Consider the following 24,515-nt stretch of genomic DNA (forward strand, 5'->3'; position numbering starts at 1 on the left):
AGTACTGTTTCTTCTTCAATTTTTTGGAAGAGTTTGAAGCACAGCTAACTTTAAGGAGTCCTTCTGCATGCCACAGACTCCCAAATTTATATCATCATCTCAGACTCCTTTTCTGAACTCTAGGCTTGTATATCCTGTTGCCTAGTTGATACCTGCATTTGCATATCTAATACACATTTTGGACAAAATGTCTAAGTGAACTCAACGTTTTGAAAATTGAATTTCCAGTTTCCTCCACAGTTTGCTTATTCTATAGCCTTTTCATCTCAGTTGTTGGAAATTCAGTTCTTGGGCTGCTTGGGCTAAAATCCTTGGAGTCATTTGTTTTTGTTTTGTTTTATAATAGTTTCATTGAGGTATTGTTGTCATCCAATATATTGCACTCATTTAAAATGTACAACTTGCTAAATTTTGATACATGATTACAACCATGAAACCATCACCACAATCAAAATAATGAACACATGCACCAACGCCAGAAGTTTCCTCTTGCCTCTTTAGAATTCTCTCCAGCCTTCCCTTGTCCTGTCCCTGGTAGTCAATGATCTGCTTTCTGTCGCTGCAGATTTGTTTAAATGTCCTACAATTTTATTAAAATCTAATTATGCACGGATTTTTGGTGGGGGCTGAGGGTATGGCTACTTTTACTAGGCATAGTTATTTTGAGATTCACTCATCTTGTTGCATGTATCAACAGTCCATTTCTTTTTGTTGCTCAGTGGTATTCCAGTGTATAGATACACCACTGTTTGTTTATCCATTCACTTACTGTTGAACACTTGGATTCCTTCCAGTTTTTGGCTGTTACAATAAAGCTACTGTGAACATTCATGTGCAGGTCCTTGGATGGACAACACTGTCATTTCTCTTGGTAAATATCTAGAAATGAAGTGGCTAAATCAAGTGGTAGGTATATGTTTACATATTTGAAAAACTACCAAACGTTTTCCCAGACTGATTGCATCATATTACATTCCCACTAGCAGAGTATAAGAGTTCAAGTTTCTCTAAAACCTCACCATTACTTGTCATTCTAGTAGATGTGTTATGGTATCTCATTGTGATTTTCATTTGCATTTCTCTAATGACTTCTGATGTTGAACATCTTTTCAAGTGCTGTTATGTTTGCCATCCATATATCTTCTTTGGAGAAGTGTCTGTTCGTGTTATTTGCCCAACTTGTAAATTGGGTTGTTTTCTTACTATTAAGTTTTGAGAGTTTTTTAAAAAGTGTGTTATGGGTATAAGTCGTTTTTCAGATACATGCTTTGCAAATGTTTTTCCCAGTCTGTGCCTTGTCTTTTCATCTTCTTAAGAGTCTTTTGAAGGGTAAATGTTTGTAATTTTGATGAAGTCCAATGTATTAATTTACGTATCGTTCTTCTGCTGTCATATCTAATATTAGGTTGGTACAAAAGTAATTGCAGTTTAAAAAATTTAAAAATAATTGTAAAAACCGCAATTACTTTTGCAACAACCTAATAGAAACCTTTGATTAACCTAGGGTTACGAAAAAGATTTTCTCTCATTTGAGTTTTATAGTTTTTAGTTCACGTTCAAGTCTCTGATGAGTTTTTTTAATTGAATATATTTGACATATGTTGTAAATTTGAGTTGTACAATGTGTTAATTTGGTACATTTATATATTGTAATATGATTGTCATTGTAACAATATTTGGCACCTCTATCCAATTCCATAATTGTCCCTTCTTTTTAGTGGTTGGGATAATTAAGTTTTGGTCTTTTAGCAAGTTTGTGATTGTAGTGCAGCATTATTGTCTATATTCGCTCTGTTGTGCGTTAGATCCCTATGGATTGTTTACTACTTATTGTAAGTTTGTAACCTTAAGCAACGTTGTAACCTTAAGCAACGTTGGTCTTATCCCTCTACGTCCCATCCCCTGGTAACTACCATTTTGCTCTATTTTTTACAAGTTTGACTTTTTTAGATTCCACATACAATTGATATCTCACAGTACTTGTCTTGATCTGTTTTGTCTCACTTAGCGTAACATGCTCATGGTCCATTCATGTTGTCACATATGGCAGGATATCCTCCTTTCTCATGACTCAATAATATTCCTGTGTGTGTGTGTGTGTGTGTGTGTGTGTGTGTGTGTGTGTGTGTGTGTAATTACATCTTTTTTATTCATCGTTGATAGGCAGTTAGGGTCTTTCTATATGATGAGTTTTGGAGATTTTTGGGTTAATGTTTGCGTATGGTGCGACAGATGAATTAAAGTTCTTTGTGTGTGTGTGTGCATATGACTATCCAGTTATTCCAGCACTGTTTAGTGAGAAGTCTGTCTTTTCTTCACTGAATTGACTTTGCACCATCATAAAAAAATTTCTGTTGTCCATATGCGTTTGCATCTGGTTCTGGACCCTATGTTGTTCTTGATCTATTGTCTGTCTTTATGCCAGTACCATACTATTTGGATTATTGTAGCTTTATCATAAATCTTTTCCAAAGTTGTTTTGGCAATTTTAAGTACTTTGTATTTCAATATGCAGTTTATAATCAGCTGTCAATATCTGAAAAAGAAAAATCCTGTTGGGATTTTGATTGGAAAAGCATCGATTCTATACATCAGTTTGGGGAGAACTGACATCTTAACAATGTTGATTCTTCTGACTCATGAACATGGAATATCGCTAGTTTTTGTTTGTTTGTTTGTTTGTTTAAGGCATATAATTTCTCTCTGCAGTGTCTTTTGGTTTTCAGTATATAGATCTTTCATATTTTTTAAATCAGATTTGTCTCTAAGTATTATATATATATTTGGTACGACAGTAAATGGTACTTTAAAAAGTTTTCAATTTCTGAGTGTACTTTATTAGTATAGAAATACAATTGATTTTTGTATAGAAGATCTTATATCTAGCAACTTTGCTAAATTCACTAACAAGTTCTAAAAATTTTCTTGTAGCTCTCATTAGATTTTCTACATATATGATCACATTCTTTGTGAATAAAGACAACTTTATACCTTCCTTTCCTTTCTGTATGCCTTCATTTCTTACCTGCCTGATTGCACTGGGTAGTACTTCTAATACAATGTTGAAAAGAAGTGAAAGTGAACATCATTGTCTTGTTCCTGATTTAGGAGAGATGCAGTCAGTCCTTTACCATTAATTACGTGGCTAACACTAAGTTTCTAAAAACAGATGTCCTTTATTAAGGTGAGAAGTTCCTTCTATCTTAGTGTTACAGAGTTTTTATTAGGAATGGATGTTGGATTTTGTTAAATGCTTCTTGTGTCTTAAAGTGGGGAATGGGGTAATTTGTCATTTTTCTTTTCTAATATAGGTTTTCAGTACCATAAATTTCTCCTAACTACTGCTTTTGTGGTATCCTACAAGTTTTGATATGTCCATTTTCATTCATTTCAAAATATTTTCTACTTCCCTTTTGATTTTTCTGTTTGACCCATTGGTACTTACAAATAATTAATATAGTTTCCAATGATTGGGGGATTTTTCCAGACATCATTCTGTTACTGATTTCTGTATTAATTCCGTTGTGTTCAGAAAACATACTTTATATGACTTGAATTCTTTCAAATTAATTGATACTTGTTTTATGGCCCCCAATGTGGTCTATCTTGTAATGTTCCATGTACGAGTTGAAAAGAGTGTGTCTTCTTCTGTAAATGTCTATTAGGTCAAATTGATTCATATTGCTCTTCAGGCCTTTGATATTTTTTCTTATTTTCTGTCTACCTGTACTATCAATTATTGAGAGGGGGTATTAAAACATCCACCTATCATTGTAGATCTATTTTTTTCTTGCAGTTCTATGAGTTTTTACTTCATATATTTTAAAGCTCTATTATTAGGGGAATAAATGCTTAGAATTGTTTTGTCTTCTTGATTAATGAACCATTTTATCACTATGAAATGACCTTTTTTCTTTCTGATAATATTCTTTGCCATGAACTCTATTTCATCTGATACTAAAACAGCCATTCCATTTTTTTTGACTGTTGTTAGCATGGTATATCTTTTTCCTTTTTTTCATTCTTTTAACTAATTTGTGTTTTTATACTTAAAATGTTTTTTTTTTGTGAACAGCATAAAATTGGGTCTTTCCTTTTTATCTAACCTGACAGTCTTCACTTTTTAATTGGGGTGTTTACATCATTTACTCTTAATATTGTTTATTGATATGGTTCTATTTAAATCTGGCATCTTGCTTTTTTGTTTTCTATGTTTACCCATTTGGTTACCCTTTCCGGTACCCTCAATTCCATCCAATGTTATTCACCTATTGCTTGAAGGACTTCTTTTAACATATCTTTACTGTTGATGAATTCTTTCTTGTTTGTCTGAAAATGTCTTTATTTCATCCTTTTGTTTTTTTTAAATACCTCTTCTTTTTTCAGGAGCAGTTTTACGTTTACAACAAAAAGGGAGAGGGAGGTTCAAAGATTTTCCATGTGCCCCACACATGCGTAGCTTCCCCCATTAACAATATCACTCACCAGAATGGTAGATAGTTTGCCAAGAATGAACCTACACAGACACATAATTACTCAAAGTCCATAGTTTATCTTAGAGTTAACTCATGGTGTTGTACATTATTTGGTTTTGGATAAATGTATAATGACATGCATCTATCATTATAATATCATACAGAGTATTTTCACTACCCTAACATTCTTTTGTGCTCTGCCTATTCATCTCTCTCCTCCCCTACCCCTGGCAACTACTGATCTTTTATTATCTCCATAGTTTGGCCTTTTTTTTAGAATGTTGTATAGTTAGAATCACAGATGTAGCCATTTCAGGTTGGCCTCTTTCATTTAGTAATATGCATTTAAGGGGTCTCCATGTCTTTTCATGGCTTGATAGCGCCTTTCTTTTTAGCGTTGAATAATATTCCATTGTTTGGATGTACCACAGTTCATTTATCCACTCACCCACTAAAAGACATCTTAGTTGCTTCCACGTTGTGGCAATATAGGAATAAAGCTGCTGTAAACATCTATGCACATTTTTTTATGTGAACGTAAGTTTTCAACTCCTTTGAGTAAATACCAAGGTGCCCAACTGCTGGATTGTATGTTAAGAGATGTTTAGTACTGTAAGAAACTGCCAAACTGTCTTTCCACAGTGGCTGTACCCCTTTGCGTTCCCACCAGCATTGTAGGAGAGTTGCTATTGCTCTCTATCCTTGCCAGTGTTTGGAGTTTGGCTATTCATATAGTTGTGTGGTGGAATCTCACTGTTGTTTTAATTTACATTTCCCTGATAACATATGTGGAGCAGCTTTTTATATTCTTTGCTATCTTTGGTGAGGTGTCTATTAAGGTCTTTGGCCAATTTTTTAGTTGGGTTGTTTGTTTTCTTATTGTTGGCTTTAAGAGTTCTTTGTATATTTTGGGTAACAGTCCTTCATCAGATGCATCTTTTGCAAATATTTTCTCCCAGTCTGTTGTCTGATCCTTTTATTTTTTTCCTCTAGTTCTGGGTAGTTTCCTCTCTTGTATGTACTTCTCAGCACTCTGGATGCACTTACAGAAATAGTTTAAATGTATGTTTAATGATTTGCTTCTGTATAGATAATGTGGAGATTTTTTCATGAGAATATGTGGAAACTCCCTGGTCAGTGCCTAGCTCACCTAAGTTCTCCATGAATGTCTTTTCTTTGTCTTCTCCTACCTAATTTTAGAAGATTTTAGTGACAGTAGTCTTTTGAGAGTAAATAATATAAATATAGATTGTTCGGGAGTTAGGGAAAAAATGTAATATAACAGTGATAATCTTTATTTTAACCTGTTCAGTCATGTATTTAACCTACTTACTTATGGGTAGTTATTAACCTCTTAAAATTAAATAATTGTATTGAATATTTAGTGCAAAAAGTCCTTTTATGTAACAACTGACATATTTTTAAACCTTGTTTTCCTAACAACAAAGCTAGAAAGGTAAATAATTTGCATTGCTTGTGTGCAAAAGCTAACAAATTATATTTAACCTAATGGGCTCTCAATTTTTGGATTACAACTTTCATACCATACTTAAATACATGAATACAAACCTAGCTGACATATTCTACATCTCTGCGTGGCTTACTTGAAAAATAGAAGCAGTTGCCTAATGATTGACTATCAAATGGTCAACACAGATTGATGGGCTTGAGTGCAGTAGACAGTGGGTATGCAGATGGTGGTATCTGTAGTGTTTGACATGCGATGACTGAGCCTTTAAAATGATTTCAGTGGAATGGCTTTGGTGGTGTTGCAGTAAAGGGCAGCATTCAACCTCAGGTGCTGTGCAGATGGCACAGCCTAGCTAATATAGAAAAATGAGAAACAAGTGACTGTTTAATGTACAGGAATGCATGAGCTGCATCACAAGTACACGGCAGTATTACGTGCAGGAAGCCTAGCCAGATGGCTGCACATTAAAACACATGACTCCTTGAGAGAATTAAGTACAGGCAATTTGCTTGGATTTTCTGCAGGCCTGCTGCATATTATATTAGGGTAGGGAGAACAAGAGATTAAGGGCTTTATTTATTGAAAGTGTTTTGGTGAAGTTGGCAGTTATTTAAGCATATTCTGATCTCCGTAAGTATTTAAATGGACTCTTTGTGGGGAAAAAAAAAAGTAGGGAGGGTAGTTGACTTTAAAAATAAAAGGATATAAGGAGTACAATTGTCTAGTGAACCTGTGGAAAATTCAGCTGTCTTTTAGACCACGGTTTTCAGTTTTGTAAAGTTTTCCTCTAGGCAAAAACTTGAAAAAATTTTTGGACAAGTATGATAAAATTATTTCTTTTTCTATATAGGTTTTAATGGGTCCAAATTCCAGTGACATATGGGAATTTTAAAGTAGGAAGAATTAATGTGTTGAGTGCTGTGTGAAATGGGACCATTTTCACTAGTAAAACATTACGTTTTTGTTTTTCAGCTTAAAGAAAGTGGTTATTGTACAGGTCATGAACCAGATTCCCTGGAATTCAGCACTGTGGGAGGATGGGTCTCTACTCGGGCATCAGGCATGAAGAAGAATATCTACGGCAATATTGAAGACCTGGTAAATGTTTTCTAGTTATTGTAAAATATTTGATTAGCATATAGAGATTATCATACAGTGATCAAAGCCTTTAACGATTGAGTTGGATCGAGTCCCCCCAGAAGTATACCCCTTTTGATTGTAGTAACATGGACTATGTATAGTGGAAGCAGTTGAAAGACACAACCGTGGTCACTGCTTAAGGGTGCTCCTTTTTAAGTGACTGACCTTTAAGCTTTGTAGCTGTTTCATAGTACCTGACTTACAAAATGTATAAATAGTTTTTTGTAAGCCTCATGGAGCCTCGGTCTTCAACTCCAACAAGATTTTAGTCAAGTTTGTTTAGGTGATCTTGTCATTGCTACATCTTTTGCCTTAGGAGATTTTACGTTTCTGGGGAAAACATTTTTTTCTATATGGAATTAAGGGTCCCGAATGAAAAGGTTGTAGTAAGTGGCAGTATGACCTCTAATTTAGTTTTATGTGCACACCATTTTGTTTTAGCTGATCTGGTGCCAATGTTCTAGGAGTAATTGTGAGAATAGTGTATCTATGGGCATCCTAGTAAGGATTTAGGTATCATTTGTTCCATTTGGAGCTTTTCCAGTGATTCGTTGTGTGACCTTGTGCTAATTGGTTCACCTTTCTAAACTTTAATTTCCTCCTATGTAAAATAGAATAATGATAACCACTGTGTAGAATTATTATAAGAAGTAAAGAACATAAAATGAAAGCTAGTAGAGTCCCTGTTGTGTAGTATGTGCTTCATAAATGTTAGTTCCCTTATCATCAATATTTTGATAACAACTTAAAATAAGTTTAATTTATGAGACTGTTAAAGTGATGCCCCTAACATTACTCTTAGAGCTAGTTAGCTTCGCTTTTCAAATCTAAAGTTTCAACATTTTCATCAATATCTCCATTGCTAGAAATAGCAAATCTTTAATGAAAATTTTGGTTCTTTATAGTTAACACCCAGTAATTTAACACGTTAGGTATCTATGTTATGAACACTTTTTAAATGTGTACATTATCCTGGATCAAGATGTTTATACATTTTTCAGTCTTTGGATCCTTACAGCCAAATTGCTGTACAGAAATTCTGTGCCAGTTGACATTCCCACTAGCACTGTGAGACTCTTTATTTTATTGGACTCTTTATTTATATTTTGTCTTTTAATTTTTTATTTCTTTAATTGCTAGTGAATGTAAACTTTTAAAATGATCTCATTGGCAATTTCTATTTCTTATTTGTACATTGCTCATTGATGTCTTCTCATTTTCTTCAACAATACATAGACTGTTTTTATTCATTTGTCCAAAAGCCATTCTAAACGTGTGTTGGATTTTTACCTCACCATTTCTGATTCAGACCTCAGGAGCTATTTCTGAGTGACCTCCCGCCCCCAGTATACTTACTCTCTCGTCTGTGTGAGACATATCTCATACATATATCACACACGTCTTCTCCCTCTGTTTAGCTCATTCACTGGGTCTCCCTCTTCATCCCAGTTTTGACGTGATCATAATTAATACTTTATTCTTTTCACTTTTTCCTAGAAGTGGACAGATTAGGTAAGTTGGAGGAAGGGATAAGGCAAGAAGAATTTTTTTCTTGGAATTCTAAGCATCTAGAGCAGTGCTTGATATGAATAAGAGTGTTTCATAACTATTGTTATATAAGTGAAAGAAGGAACCCATTAAAATATGACCATTGCTTATTTTTTTCGTCCTTTAGTTCTTTGCCACATGGATAGACTACATTTGGTTTAAAGAAATGTTTTTCAGTTCTTAAGATGATGAATATACCTAAACCAATAGGAGTCATAGATTGATTTGTCCCTCTTTTAAAGTTTATTAATTTATTTTTAGTGCAAGAATTACTAAAAGGTATTAGAATTCTGAAGGGCATCACCATGTATCACTTAACCCAATATTTAAAAAGTAGTGTGTGTGTGTGTATATATATATATATATATATATATATATATATATATGTATGTATGTATGTATGTATATGCATGTGTGTACATACACACACAACATTCACTGACAAATGTGTAGAATTTACATCATGCATTGTATTAAACAGGTGGTTCATATAAAAATGGTAACACCTAGAGGTATAATAGAAAAAAGCTGTCAAGGACCTCGTATGTCAACAGGCCCTGATATCCATCACTTCATCATGGGATCTGAAGGTAAATATAACTGCAAATTTATTATGAAAAACTACAGGTTAGTGACTCAGTTTTGTGAAAATCTGTGATGTTGTGATATGATCTTTGAAAGAAAGACATGTTTTATATATTTAAAGAATGGTGATTTTTAAAAAGTTTTATTACTTTAATTTAGTACTTCATAAAGTTTTTATTATGCGAACATCTTATTAAACTTCCTCTTACATTTTGCTTTTTTATAGTTTTAGAGACAGCTTGGTCTTTTTGGTTTTATTTGATTTTTCTTATAAAGTTTTTAATCAGTAGTATTAGGAAAGGTAGTTGTTTGGGTTTATAACAGTTTGCTTTAACATTTTATACTATAATATCCTTTAATCTTGTCTGAATAATTAGGGAGAAAGGACTGATAAAGTATTGTTTTATTGTCTTTCTATAATTATATCTTTTGTTACTGCTATTTGATTTTTTTTAAAAGTGGAATTTAAAATTCCGTTGATTCACATGTCTTTTAAAACTTATGTTTGTCTTTTATGTTTTTACTACTTAAGTAGTATCCTTCGCTTGGCTACTTGATGCTGGGTAGATTAGTGTGTAGGTCTTCATTTTATCCAATATATTTAATTCCTATACCAATCAGAAAAATAAAACAAAAAAACCCAAACACCTTTCTCTCTTGCAAACTTACGGAGGCACTGTGGATTGTATGGTTCAAATGAACATGGGCTTCTTTTTTTAATTCTTAGAATGGTAGCGAGGGATACTCCTTACATTCAGAAAATTAACAAGTGTTTCTCAATTAACAGAGGAATACATTACTAATTTCAGAAGGTAGAACAAAGTGAAAAAAGAAAGATTTTTGAAACATTTAGCTATGTGCATGGATAAAAAAGTAGTTACATAATTAACTAGGGTGTTAGGGCATAAATTTTAACCTTTAACACTAACATCAAGGAGGAAAGAAAGTGGCAAACTATGTCTTTTAGTGACATGCCAGAGGTCGTCACCACTGAGTTTTGACCAGTGGGATAGCTTAGATCTTGATTTCCATGATAACCAGTGACAAACCTTTGTTAAGATAATTGCCCCATTTTACTCTCTTATTCCTTTTCTGATCAGTATACTCTTCTATGGAAAACCAGAACAGTTTTAAAGAGAAAAATAATATGTTAAATTCCTTTAAATAATATAGTTCTTCCATAAATATTATTCTGGAACTTTCTGTACTATTGCATTATCTAACAGTTAACTGAAAGTGAAAATACAACTTTTTGCCATCAAATTGAATAACAATTAAAACTGATAATTATCGATTATACTGATGATATATATAGTTGGAGCCAACCCGATAAATATAAATTATCTTTTCAAGTAAACACATCAAACATTTTATCCCATTGATTAGAATTTGAAAAATTCTGGTTGCCGAGTCCTGTGCTGGCACACTCAGGACACAGGAAATAACAGACCATGATAATACAGTATGATCAATTCCACGATAGAGACAAACACAGGAGTAATACAGACAAAGGTCACATTCATACATACTTAAGAAGTCTTCCCGAGAGAGGCCATACCTCAAGTAGTTCTTAAAGGTTGATAAGGACAAAATAATTCCTGACACAGTTGAGGGAATGAGGTGGGGGGAGAGTTGCCCTGCAGAGAGAACTGCATGTGGGCAGGCTTAGAAGTGAGAAAGAGCCATGTCTGTTTCATGAAGCTGCCAGTTTTCAGTATAATGGGAACATAAGATTTAATTGTAGGCTGGAGTGGGCAGCAGAATGGTAAGAGTGGTTGGAGACATAATATCATAATATGGTTTTTTATGCCTTTTAAAATAGTTTGAATTTAATCTAAAAGACTGCACTACTTCCCTCAATAGTAAATTATTGAATAAATGTAAGAAAGGCAAACTCATTATAATAAAGTAAGCAAAGAAATATGTATGAAAATATGTTCTAGGGTAAATTACTGTATTTAAACGAGATTTTATTATAAATATACAAGCAGAATGATATAATGATTTAAGAGCATGAAACTGAAGAGCATGAACCGTAAAATCTTTCAGATCTGGATTTCAGTCCTGTTTTCACCACTTATAATTCTGTGACTTAGTGTAAATTAGGTAATTCTCTTTGCCCAATGTCCTCAGATATAAAATGGAGATAATAAAAGTATCCATATTCATAAACTTTTTGTGAGGACAATGAGATTATGCTAAGAAGTTTATAAGCATGTAGTAAGTACTTAACAAATGTTAAATTTGTCACTATTGTTGTGACTTTATTATTTTGGCATTAATGATTTTTACAAGTGTATTTATGGTTCCTAATCCCCCATTTCTGTATGTGATATAGAGTTATCTTAATATAAGTCAGGAGACAGCATAATTGAGAAAGTCAATTTTTGTGAAATATTCTTTTGTAAACTGTATTTTTATCTGCTATGTGAACTATCTAAATAATAACCTCCTGCCTTAAATGTGAATCATAAAACTTTCTCTTCAGTTTTAACAATACTTTGTTTTGCTGTAGTTAAATCATTTGAGGGCAATTTGACTGCATTATCATTAAAAATCCTGTTTTCCCTACTAAGTTTCACATGTGATTAACCACATTAGGTTTAATGTTTTTGTCTTGTTTTGTAATGTTTTTGTCTTGTTTTGTGTTATGAATTTTCATATTTTTTTCAACAAGCAGCTTCTCATTTTAGATTCTGTAACATGATCAGTATAATAAAATTGCAATAAATAGCCAAAGGATTTGAAAGGCTTTGAATTTTTTCCTATGTATGGAATTTACTAGTAACTTATAATGATTTGCTCTTTTATTTGAAAAATGGTTGAAAGTACAGTTCTTTTTGTAATCTATGACCCAACCTTTAGCCTTTGCTCTAGAATGAAATAGTAGATGAAATGCTTACTATCAGTTCTTTTGTGTAGTTTTACTAGTCATCTTTTGGTTAAATAAATCTCATCCTTTAGTAGATTCTTTAGAAGAGGCACATTTGTGTATCCCATGAGTTCTGGAATGTTCTAAACTGTTTTCCTATGGCCTGATACTTGCAGGACAGCTTGCGTGGATATATTATAATATCCTTGGGTCACACTTTCCTTCCTGGTTTTTTGAAAATGGTGCTCCACTGTTGTTTTGATTTTATATGTTGTTTTAAAGAAATCTGATGCCAGTTCTCTGGCCTTTTTAGCATGCTTCCTCTTTTTGCTTGGTGACCCTGAGGATTTTTTTCTTTATTGTTCAAATTTACTTCTTTACAACTCAGAGTTTATTGTCCTGGGTCATTTTGCTATGGTACCCAGTGAACCCTTTCTATGTGTATATTCAGGTCTTCTTTTATTGTTCTTTTTTTTTTTAATTGTGTTAAATATTTGGTTTTTTGACCATTGTTTTGATTTTTCTTCCTCAGGGACAGCAATTTTACATGTGTGACTTCCTTTGCTTGTTTTTCATGTCAACTATTTTTTTCTCTGACCTTTATCTCAACTTCTTTTTTAATTTCATTTTCAGTTTTTTGGTTGTTTTCTTGCTTTTCTTCAATGCCCTTTGTTAAGTTTTCATTTGAATCTATAAGGTATGATCAAACAATATGGTGAATGTTTAAATTAAAAAGAAATTATTACAGTAAAATACAAATTGCCATTAATTCCCCTCAAAATACTCCCCTTCTCTTAGAACATACTTATCGCATCATTCTTGCCTCTTTCTGAAGCAGTTCTGGAAGTCCTCTTTCGTGAATGTTTTTAGTTGCGCTGTCATGGCTGCCTTGATGTCCTGAATCTATTCAAAACATTTACCTTTCATGGTGATTTTAACTTTGGGGAAGAGCCAGAAGTCGCATGGGCCCAGATCCCATGAATAAGGTGGATGAGAACACACCATAATGTTTTTATTTGACAGAAATTGCTGTACCAGATGTGATGTGTGACATGGAGCGTTGTTATGATGGAGGATGATTTACAGCACACTTAAAACACACCTTCTTTCAACCATAGCTAACACGCAACTGACTGCATCGAACAAGTTGAAACTTGGCACACACTGTCACTAAGGTTCGACACGCTGCTTCCTGTATTGAAGATCCTTGTCTTTTGGTCAGAGGGCACTCAGCAGCAGCATTCACCATATTTTGTGATCACAAAAGGCTCTGTATCATCCATCGCATCTGGTATAGCAATTTCTGTCAAATAAAAACATTACGGTGTGTCCTTATCCACCTTATTCACCAGATCAAGTACTGTGCAATTTCTGGCTCTTCTTCAAAGTCAAAATGACCATGAAAGGTAAACATTTAATCTTTTCATATCATCCTGGCAGCCATAACAATGCAAGTAAAGACACTCATAAAAGAGGACTTCCAGAACTGCTTCAGAAAGTGGCAAGCACCATGGGATAATGTGTTCGAAGCGAAGGGGGAGTATTTATACGGGGTTAATGTCAACGTGTCTTTTACTGTAATAATTTTTTTTTTTTTAACTTAAACATTCACTGTATTGTTTGATCTTTCTTGTATTTTCTGTTCTTATTTGGATACCTTATAACTTAAGCTTCATTTTTTATGTTTCTATTGTTGTTGTTGCTGTTCTATTTCTTACCTGAGTTTGGTCATCTCTTATTTCCTCTTGTTTTTTGTCCATTTATGTTTTTAGTGTTTATATTTCTGATTCAGGTATTTTTTCATATCCCCAAATGCTTGTTTGACATTATTTAATTCAATTTGAAATATGTTACAGTTTTTTTCAGGATCGTGGTTGGTTTTAGGGGAGACTTTTCACCCACAGAAAAGCTTTTATTTATATTTTCCGACTTTTTGCAGTAGTTTTTATGGATTTGGTCTGCTTTTTTCTGTTCCTGTTTATTACTTGGAAAGGGTTCCTAGTTTGAAAGTGTTCTTTTCTGTCATTTCTACCCTCTTTTGTGCTATTTGTTTTATGGATAGTGGTGGTTTTGGTAGGAGAAGGCATGGCATGTCTTGTTTCTCTTTCATTTCTGTGGGATCTGTAATTTCCCTCTCTTATTCTTCCCCTTCCCTGCCTTGTCTCCCAGGACTACCCAGGACTACACTTCTCTAAATATCATGCTCCCTGAAGATGCTCCCCTTGCTTCTCCAGGGCTGCCATTTCTGGTTCCTCCCATTTTCAAACCCTTCCTCATAGCCAAGGCTATGGATTACCAAGACTTGTACAATATTTTGCCATTTCTGTTACACTTTTGCTTCCAGGGTTGATTTTGTCTGTCATTCCTCCAAGTCTTCTGCTACTCTCTACTCTTTCTTATGGAATTGTTTTAAGTCTCCCCTCACTCACTCTCTGCCCCTACAAGCTTGCAGCAGCTGGAAGGCTATAGAAAGTCTATTGGAATTTTTTCTTTTTATCTCTACTTACATGTAATTGGAAGGTCGTAGTGTTTTTTTTTGTGTGTGTGTATGTTTTTTTTCCTGAGTAATACTGAAGGTTTAGGTGCTTTGTGGCTTTGTTTTCCTTATTGTTGGTTTTTATTTTTATTTTTTATTTTTTGGAAAAGTAGAGGGAGGAGAAAGATTCAGATTCCAATGACAGCCATTCTTCTCAGTCCTGAAGTCACCTGAAAATATATTTTTAAATTAATGAAAGATTTGATTTACTTCAAGCAAATCCTTTAATTACTATGAATAACCAAGGTCACAAAGCAGCTCAGAAAGAAATACTTGCATTTTATATTAAATAGCAATTGAAGCTTTTACTTTTCTTGAGAACAAACATTATATTTGAAACTTATAAACCAGAAAATTCTTAAATTTATTGTAACAGATTTTTATTAAAACAACAAAAATAGTAAATGACATATTAGCCTCTGTGATGTCTTACTGCTAATGGAGTTACTTGTAAAAACTTATATAAAATGGATATAAAATATTGGTATCATGTACATATAAACAAGTGATAAGTAATCTAAATGTTTTACGTTACTCCACTGACATAATATTTTCAAAGCAAAAGAATCAATAAATATTAACATAGTAAAATTCAACACGAACCTTTTGATGAAGTGAATTCATCAAATTTGTGATTGGCTTAATTTGAATATATCTTAACGGAAGTTGCCCTCTGTCAATCTGCATTTGGGACCCGGATGGATTTTAGTTTCACAGTGGGACCTCCCTGCAGAACTCATAGCTGGATAGTTGTTCTTGGTTATTTCATTAACTTTGCAATAATGCAGGGTCTAATTTAACTATTTTTTATTTTTTTTAACATCACTTATAGTGTTATGCTGTGGTTTACCACTTTAAAGTACCTACTATACAAATGAGGAATATAGGTATACAGAAATTTAAGATATGGTCGCTTCTTACCGGTATGTTGGAATTTTTATGTAAATAAATTAGAATTTTAAAGAAAGTCTGCTAATGTAAAAGTATATATATGTGTGTATATATATATTCTTTAATTAACATTTTGAATAGGTAATTACATGTACACAATTAAAATATGTACAAATATGTACAAAATTCAAAAGGTGCTGAAGGATACACAGGGGAACATCTGCCTCCCATCCCTGTCGTTCAGGCGTCTCCCTTGACCAGAGTAAACACTATTGCTATATATAAGCATATACTGACTGTATATATTTTTAAAAACACAAATGGGAGTTTGCTGTTCTTTTCTTTATACTTAATTTCATAAAGCTTTCACCATAACATTACATTTAGAGCCTTTCATTCTTTTTGACAGCTATCCGATATTCCTTTCCTTGAATGTGCTTGTATTTAACCAGGCGCTCATTGATTAATTGGCATTTAAATGGTTTCTAATTTTTCTTTATATTTAGATTGGATTATATTATATGCTATAATTCAAAGAAATGTTTTCACATGGCTGTATTTTCAGATGCAAGAAAACATTTCATAAAAAGCTGGGAACTTAAAATCAAGGATTATCTTGACCTCTTTTCCTTAATAAATTTCAATCTGGTGACTTTTAAGTTTGAGCAAGTATTTATTAAAGTTTTCTGTAGTTTGTGGGCAGATTAGAGTAAATAGAAAAGACGATTCGTGTCTTTAGGAATTTATGGCTGACAAATTTCAGTTTATTTATAGAAACAACTTTCAGTTGAGGTGTTAATTCCAAGACTGCCAGGAACTTCTAAAAATGTTGAAAAGGGTAGAAAGAATTACAGATAAGCTTATTGTCGCTGCCCGTATAGTGTTAGGAAAATCAGCAACTTTAAAAATTAAAGTTATACTACTGTCTCGGTAAGACAGATTAAGTGTGATAGATAATTCTGTGCTAGCAGATGAGGAGACAGCATCATACTAATAGTTTACCTGTCAGCCATTTGCCTTTTTTTCTGGCAAGGGTTTAGAAAGTCTTTTAGACTCTTTTCTGTAGTCTAAGATATCTATTTCTAAAAATTTCCCTATTGGTAAATGTATGGCTGATATTTAAGAAAGTAACTCTGAAGTTTCCTTTGTAATTTATTCTGAGAATTAAATAACTTATAATGGTTATTCCTATTTTTTAGCAGCTTTATTAAGATATAGTTCATACACCATAAAATTCACATATTTAAAGTGTATCCCTTAGAATAGTTCATGAGGTTAGTGTTTGAGATTTCTTCCTGAGCCTAGGCAGGGTCCTCCCCACTGGTTTTTCTTTTTTCTTTTTCCCCTAGTTTTATTGAGAAATAATTGATATGCATCATTGTATAAGTTTAAAGTGTATAGCATCATGGTTTGATTTACATGTTGTGTAAAATGATTACCACAAATAGGTTTAGTTACCATCCATCATCTCATGTAGATACAATAAAAGGAAAAGAAAACATTTTCTCCTTGTGATGAGAATTCTTAGGATTTACTCTCTTACAGCTTTCCTATACATATACCATACAGCAGTGCTACGTATAGTCATTATGTACATTACATTCCTGGTACTTATTTATCTTGTAACTGCAAGTTTGTACTTTTTGAGCACCTCTCTCTAAACCCTCCTCCCCCAACTTCCTACCTCTTGTAACCACAATCTGATTTCTTTTTCTGTGGGGTTGGTGTGTTTTTATTGTTTTTGATTTGTTTGTTTGTTTGTTTTTATTAGATTGACATATAAGTGAGATCATACAGTATTTGACTTTCTCTGTCTTATTTCACTTAACGTAATGCCTTCCAGGTCCATCCAAGTTGTTAAAAAAGGTAGGATTTCCTCGTTTTTTTATGGCTGAATAATATTCCATTGTGTGTGTGTGTGTATGTGTGTGTGTGTACACAAATACACATATACATATATACCACAACTTCTTTATTCACTCATCTATTGATGGACACTTAGGTTGCTTCCATGTCTTGGCTGTTGTAAATAATGCTGCTATGAACATGGGATACAGATATCTTTTCGAATTAGTGTTTTCATTTCCTTTAGATATATTCCCAAAAATTAAATTGCTGGATCATATGGTAGTTCTATTTTTAATTTTTTGAGGAACCTCCATACGTTTTCCATAGTGGCTACAACAATTTGCTATCCCACTAACGGTGCACAAGGACTCCCTTTTTTCCACATCCGCCCCAGCATTTGCTATTTCTTGTCTTTCTGATTATAGCCATTCTAACAAGTATGAGGTGACATCTCCTTGTAGTTTTAATTTGTTTTGTTGTAGTGATTAGCGATGTTGAGCATCTTTGATGTACTTGTTGGCCGTTCATATATCTTCCTTGGAAAAATGTCTGTTCAGGTTGTTTGCCCATTTTTTTCTTCTTTTTTTGCTATTAAGTTGTATGAGTTCTTCATATATTTTAGATATTAACCCCTTATCAGATATGTGGTTTGCAAATACTTTTTCCCATTCTGTAGGTTGTCTTTTCACGTTATTGATGGTTTCTTTTGCTGTGCAGAAACTTTTCAGTTTGATATAGTCCCATTTGTTTATTTTGATTTTGTTGTTTATGCTTTAGGTGTGAGTTCCAAAAAATAATTGCCATGATTCACGTCAAGGAGGTTTTTTCCTATATTTTCTTTTACGAGTTTAATGTTTTTGGTCTGACATTTAAGTCTTTATTTATTTAGTCTTTAAGTCTTTATGTATTAAGTCTTTATTCAATTTTTGTGAGTGGTATAAGATAGGGGTCAAGTTTCATTCTTTTAACATATGAATATCCAGTTTTCCCAGCACTATTTATTAAAGAGACTGTTCTTCATTGAATATTCTTGGCTTGTCAAGTACTAGTTGACTGTATATACTTGGGGTTATTTCTGGGCTCTTGATTCTCTTCCACTGGTCTATTTGTTTTAATGCCAGTACTGTACTATTTTGATTACTATAGCTTTATAATATAGCTTGCAATCAGGAAGTGTGACGCCTTCAGCTCAGGATTTCTTTGGCTGTTCAGGGTCTTTTATGGTTCTCACCACCATAAATTTTAGGAGTGTTTTTTTCTATTTCTCTGAAAAATGCCATTGGAATCTTGGTAGGGATTGCATTGAATCTATAGATAGCTTTTACTAGTATTGACATTTTTACATTATTAATTTTCCCATCCAAGAACATGGGATAGCTTTCTATTTACTGTATTTGTGTCTTCTTGATTTATCAGTGTTTTGTAGTTTTCAGAGTAGAGATCTTTCACCACCTTGGTTAAATTTATTCCTAAGTATTTTATTGTTTTTGATGCTGTTGTAAAATGGGATCAATTTATTTCTTTTTCAGAAAATTCATAAATTGTGTATAAAAGTGCTACTGATTTTGTATGTTAATTTTGTGTCTTATAACTTCACTGAATTCATTGACTAGTCCTAACAGTTTTTTGGTTGAGTCTTTAGGATTTTTTTTAATATAAAAATCATATCATCTTCAAATAGACAGTTTTATTTCTTCCTTTCCAATTTCAATGACTTTTTGTTTTTTCCTTGTCTGATTGCTCTAACTAGGACTTCCAATGTCCCCACTGTTTCTATGCAGGCAAACTAGCTGGCCTATAGTTTTACATACATCTCTAATAAATTTATGATCTCCCAATGGCCTTTTACCACATTCTTTGTTATTTTAGAGTGTATTCTTAGGCTTGAACTTTTCCGTGCTCTGTTGCAAATAATTTCTTTTGGAAAGAGATAAGAGCTGTTTTATGGCTTGTTTCTCAGACAAAAATCTCTGAGCCATGCTCTGGAGGTAGGAGTGGGGACAATGGCATGCTTTTCTCTGAGGGCACTCCTGCTTTAGAAGCTGATTGCTAGGAGGAAGGAGGAAGGAAAGTAGGTCTTCTCGATTGGCTTGTTCTGACAAGATACCAGCCCTATACCAGCCAGCATTAGGGCAGTGTGGCCCCAGTATTAGTGCACACTCAAAGTAGAGACTCTGTCCCACCAGTTAAGGCTGGGTGCAGGAGGTGAGCCCCCCACCACCTTTTGGCTGCACTCACCTGAAACTTAACCTCAGTCAAAGGTAGCTAAGGGCCAACCAAGTATTACATGAAATAGGATCAAAGTTTTTTCTGAAATGAAGAAAGTCTTCATGTATACATCCAAGAAAAAATAAAACACATGTCCACACAAAAACTTGTACACATATATTCATAGTAACATTATTCATAGCAGCCTAAAAGTGTTAACCTGTGGAACTTTCAGCCCCATCCCCTGACCTCTAAGGAGGGGAGAGGGGCTGGGTGTTGAATTTATCCCAATGGCCGTGGTTTATTTGATCATGCCTATGTAATGAAACCTCCATAAAAATCCCAAAATGTGGGTTTCGGAGAACTTCCTGGTTGGTGAACACATGGAAATGCTGAGAAGGTATGGTGTCTGGAGAGGGCATGAAAACTCTGACCTCTTCCCCCATACTTTGCCCTATACAACTCTTCCATCTGGCTATTTTTGAGTTGGATCCTTTTATGATAAACTGGTAATCTAGTAAAAAAAAAAAAGTAGAAATCCAAATGTCCATCAACTGATGATGAATGGTTAAGCAATCATGAGTTATACCATAAAATAGAACAATATTCAGCAATTAAAAAAGAATGAAGTACGTAATACATACTATATAACATGGATGAACCTTGAAAACATTTTCGAAGTGAAAGAAGCCAATCACAACAGACTGTATTTTAAGATTCTATTTATATGCAATGTACAGAATAGGCAAATTTATAGAGACAGAAAATAGATTGGTGGTTGTCCAGGGCTGAGGTGTGTGGAGAAGGGAATGGGGAATGACTGTTTCATGGATATAGGGTTTCTTTTTGTGGGTGATGAAAATGTTCTAAACTTAGACTGTAGTGATAGTTGCATATATCTGTGAATATACTAAAAACCATTGAATTTTATACTTTAAGTGGGTGAATTTCATGGTCTGTGAATTATATCTCAAAAAAGATACTAAAATAAAAGAGAAAGTCTAGTTGCTTTAGTTATCTTTTAAAATGTACAAGATATATCTATTTTTTATTCAAATATTAATTGGGCCAAATTTGCAGAACTTTTGTGATTTTGCACGTCACAATAGGGTCATATTTGATATCTCAGTATGAAATTATTTGTGTATGTAATGAACATTTTGTGATCTAATGTAAGTTGCTTTTTATGGACTCAGTAGTTTTTAATCTTGTATTATATATTGACATTTTATCTTAGGTATATTATAAATTTATTGGAAACTTTGATTTTTGTGATACTTTTCATTTATTTCTAGTGTTGTAATTAAGTTCTACAATTTCAAAGATTGCCCTCTGTGTTCTTTTTTTTAATGATTCTCAGAAAGTTTACTAATGGTATTAATTTCTACCATGTGTACATCAGAAACCAATTTGAAAAGCTTGGCTTATGAATACAATTGTTTTTAACCACATCTCTTCAAATATTTTTAGCATCGATATTTAATATTTAGATCATACAATTATATTGAACTTGTTTTCTTCCTCTTTGATTTGTCCCCCACTGCTCCACGTAATAAAGAAAAGAATATTTGTTTCCTTGGTGGTCCTCTTGTGCTGTATGTTTATAACTTTTGTCTCTGAAATATCTGTTTTCTTGTTTCTTACAAGGGTATCTCAGTATTGCCTTTGTCTTTGTATGAATTCCTAAGGCAAAAGGCAAGGTGTAAATAAATAGCCCCTCGATTTCTTCTGTCATCTTAAGTTTTCATGGGAGTTAGGTTCTTTTTGCCCCAATAAATTGTTCTTACAGTAAAAATAGGCAAATATCAAAACATACTTTTGTCTGAATGCATATGAGATATAAAAACCTGTTGCTTTTCAAATATTTATTTTTCTTTTAATAAGTTGTAATATTTTTAAAACTATTTTTTCTTGGAGAAAAGTTACCTTAAAAATGTTTAAAAAAAATATATATATATACATATGTGTGTGTGTATATATATATATATATACACATATACACATATAACTAAGAAAAATGTGGTCTAAAAACTTTTTTTAGAAATTACAAAATTTGTTTAGCTGTTTTTCTAGAAAAGCTTGGGTAGCCATTATTCCCAAACAGAATATATTAAATAGATTTAAATATGAACAATAGAATACATTAATTGAATAAATAGCTACAGTAGATTTAAATATGATTTAGAAAATTGGCATGTGACATATTGGATTATTCCCCCTTCTTTTTCAGGAACTCTTGGTGTGATAACAGAAGCTACAATAAAAATCAGACCAATCCCTGAATACCAAAAGTATGGCTCAGTAGCTTTCCCTAATTTTGAACAAGGAGTAGCCTGTTTAAGGGAAATTGCAAAACAGGTAAAAAACAAAAACAAAAACAAAAAAACCCACCCATATATATTTACATTTCTTAAATTCTACTGCATAATTGATTTTGGTATGTCACATATAATCTTCATATTTAGTTGTGTTATATTTGTGGTTTTTATCCAGCCCTATATGAAAAGGTAATGTTGTAAAATCATTCCTTCAAGTGCAGTTGCTATTTCTTTCAGTAATTATACACCTATTTCTTGGTTTAAAGAGTGCTGTACAATTGTAAGCCAAGGTAAGATACGTATTTGGGTCGATGGCTTCCAATGACTCTGCCTTTTATTGAATGTTTTCTTAAGTTTTTTGGGGGTAATATATTTTGTGATTAATTGAAGTAATATTTATTTTTCTTAAATTAAGACATTTATTGAAATTAATGGCTGAATAGCAGTGTCCCCAAAATTAGAAATTACATATAGGTAATCAAACTTTATCAGTTCTTAGAATGTGCTGCTACTATGCCCTACTTTGTTTTATAATATTACTGAAGCTATAGCTTAAATTAAGTAATATAGTATAGCATAATATAATATATTTAGCTATAAGCTAAAATGAATTCCCATTTTCTCTTCCCTACTTAAAAAAAGGGATATGTTAATATTATCAAGGGTTTTTAGAAGAATAGATAATGCCAGGTAATTTTATTTCTGTATTTAGTTCTGTGTATCAGTGTGGAAATTTTTTCATTTCTTTAGGCATTTGCTTCATTGTTTAAACTACAGTGGTTTGTGAAAAAGAAATCCTTATTTCAACATTTCCCCGCAGGGAGGGAGTTAAGAGACTATACTGCAGCCTCTTCTTGCTTTCTCCAAACTCCTGGAGTTTGTACTTCCCATCAGCTACCCTATACTAGATGAGAATCGTGAGCGCACAGGAGCTTTCTGATGTGACCCATGTAGATCAGCTTCAGGCTGTCAGTGCAGAGGGAGGATCTGCTGAGGCAAAGGAATTCTGTCCAGCTAGTACTCCATGTTCAGTGGGTGCTTTGTAAGGTACTGAAATGGAAATTGGTAAACAGTCCTATCTTCCCACCATCCTAAGAGAACCATTATTAATGTTTTAAAGAAATTTAAAATAGGCACAAAAAAAATGTTATATTTCCCCACGTATTTATTTATCATTTCCTGTGCTCTTTATCTCATACGCTCACTTTTGCTTTCTGAGACATTCATTCTTTCTGACAGTTGGCACTTTTAGGAAGTCCAGCTATGTGATCACCGAATCTAACAGTTTACAAGGATAGTTTTTATCATTTTCAAGTAGCTTCAGTTACGTATCAGTTAGATTGTTTCTCCTATCAAGACTTAGCTGTAGGCCCTTTAATCTTAATTGTTTTACTCCTGGGTGAGTGCGGGGAGAGTTTAAGAAGAAGTATAGTCCTGGAATGAACAGTTTGAATTTGTGGCAGGTTACTTTGGTGGAGTTAAAGTAGAAGTAAATGTTAACAGTTGGAATCCTTACGTAAAAGAGCTTCTAATTCACAAGAACTTTGGGGATATTGTATTGTGGTTAGGAAGTTGTGATATAGTAAGTATTATGCTATGTTTGCTAAAATAATGAGATGGCAACAATATTTAAAAGCAGGATGATTGAGTAAAGGAGGAATGGAGACAAGTTTTAGGAGTGCATATCTGAGCACTGGGCAGGAAAGCACAAGTGTGTTCTGACATATGTTGCTAAACCCTTTGCTCATTTAAATGCCAAGAAAAGTAACTTCAAATTTAAGATATTCTAAGTATTAAGAAATAAAAGAACTACTTGCAGAGCTTTATGATTTATGCCTAGAAAAATGGGAAGCTAGGTTTTTTTTGGTTTATTTTTTAAGAAAATAACCATAAGTTCACCAATTAAAAATCAAAACGAAACCAAACATTTTTCATGACTAGATTATATTTTCTTGTTAACTTAAAATATTCCTTAATGAGTGATTTTTTTTATTCCAGTATTTTTACTTTGTATTGTAATTTATTCTTTGTGTTAAGTACTTTTATTTTTATTTACTTTTTACCTTTGTCAAACTTGACTATTCCCCACCCAAAAAGGTTTGTTATTAAAGATATAGTTCAGATTATGTCTCTTGTTCAAGTTTTGAATGACAACTTTTTAATTGACCATTATTGCCTCCATTTTTGTATAGCAAAATAAACATGAATGCCCAATTAAGTTTTAAAACGTAATTATAGAATTTATAAAAGTAGTCTGATTTGTATGTATTTTCAACAAAAGGTCTTAATGAGGTCACATTCAGTCTGTGTTGGCCAATTCTACCCCTGCACAGTATCTCTACTCTGTAGAAAAAAGACTTAATAATTTGTTTAAAAGTGTTATATGATCTTTGGAGTACAGATAAACATATTTAATGCATTACTGAGTGCTCCATCTGCTTTTCCACATTGCAAATACATCTAAATGTATTTTAGGTTTCATTAATGAGAAATAATGCACAAATGTATCAAAATCTTAAATTTATAATTTTATGGCAGTGAAAATGTTGGATTTAAACATAAATAGTTGGTACAATTTGATGTAGTTTTTGTCACAGATGAATATGCCCTGATAGAAAGTAAT

General features: G+C 33.0%; 1 protein-coding gene across 1 annotated transcript in view; it reads left to right on the forward strand.

The window, feature by feature from the left end:
* Positions 1-24,515, forward strand: part of AGPS (alkylglycerone phosphate synthase) — a 122,639-nt gene that overhangs the window by 48,145 nt on the left and 49,979 nt on the right. Inside the window, exons 9-11 of the mRNA XM_019739330.3 lie at positions 6,919-7,044; positions 9,116-9,224; positions 21,805-21,932. Of these exons, the coding sequence (XP_019594889.2) occupies positions 6,919-7,044; positions 9,116-9,224; positions 21,805-21,932 (363 nt within the window). The remainder of the gene's footprint in view (positions 1-6,918; positions 7,045-9,115; positions 9,225-21,804; positions 21,933-24,515) is intronic.

Source organism: Rhinolophus sinicus, chromosome 17, assembly GCF_057876585.1.
Source record: "Rhinolophus sinicus isolate RSI-liver-muscle chromosome 17, RSI-T2T, whole genome shotgun sequence".
Classification (NCBI taxonomy): domain Eukaryota; kingdom Metazoa; phylum Chordata; class Mammalia; order Chiroptera; family Rhinolophidae; genus Rhinolophus; species Rhinolophus sinicus.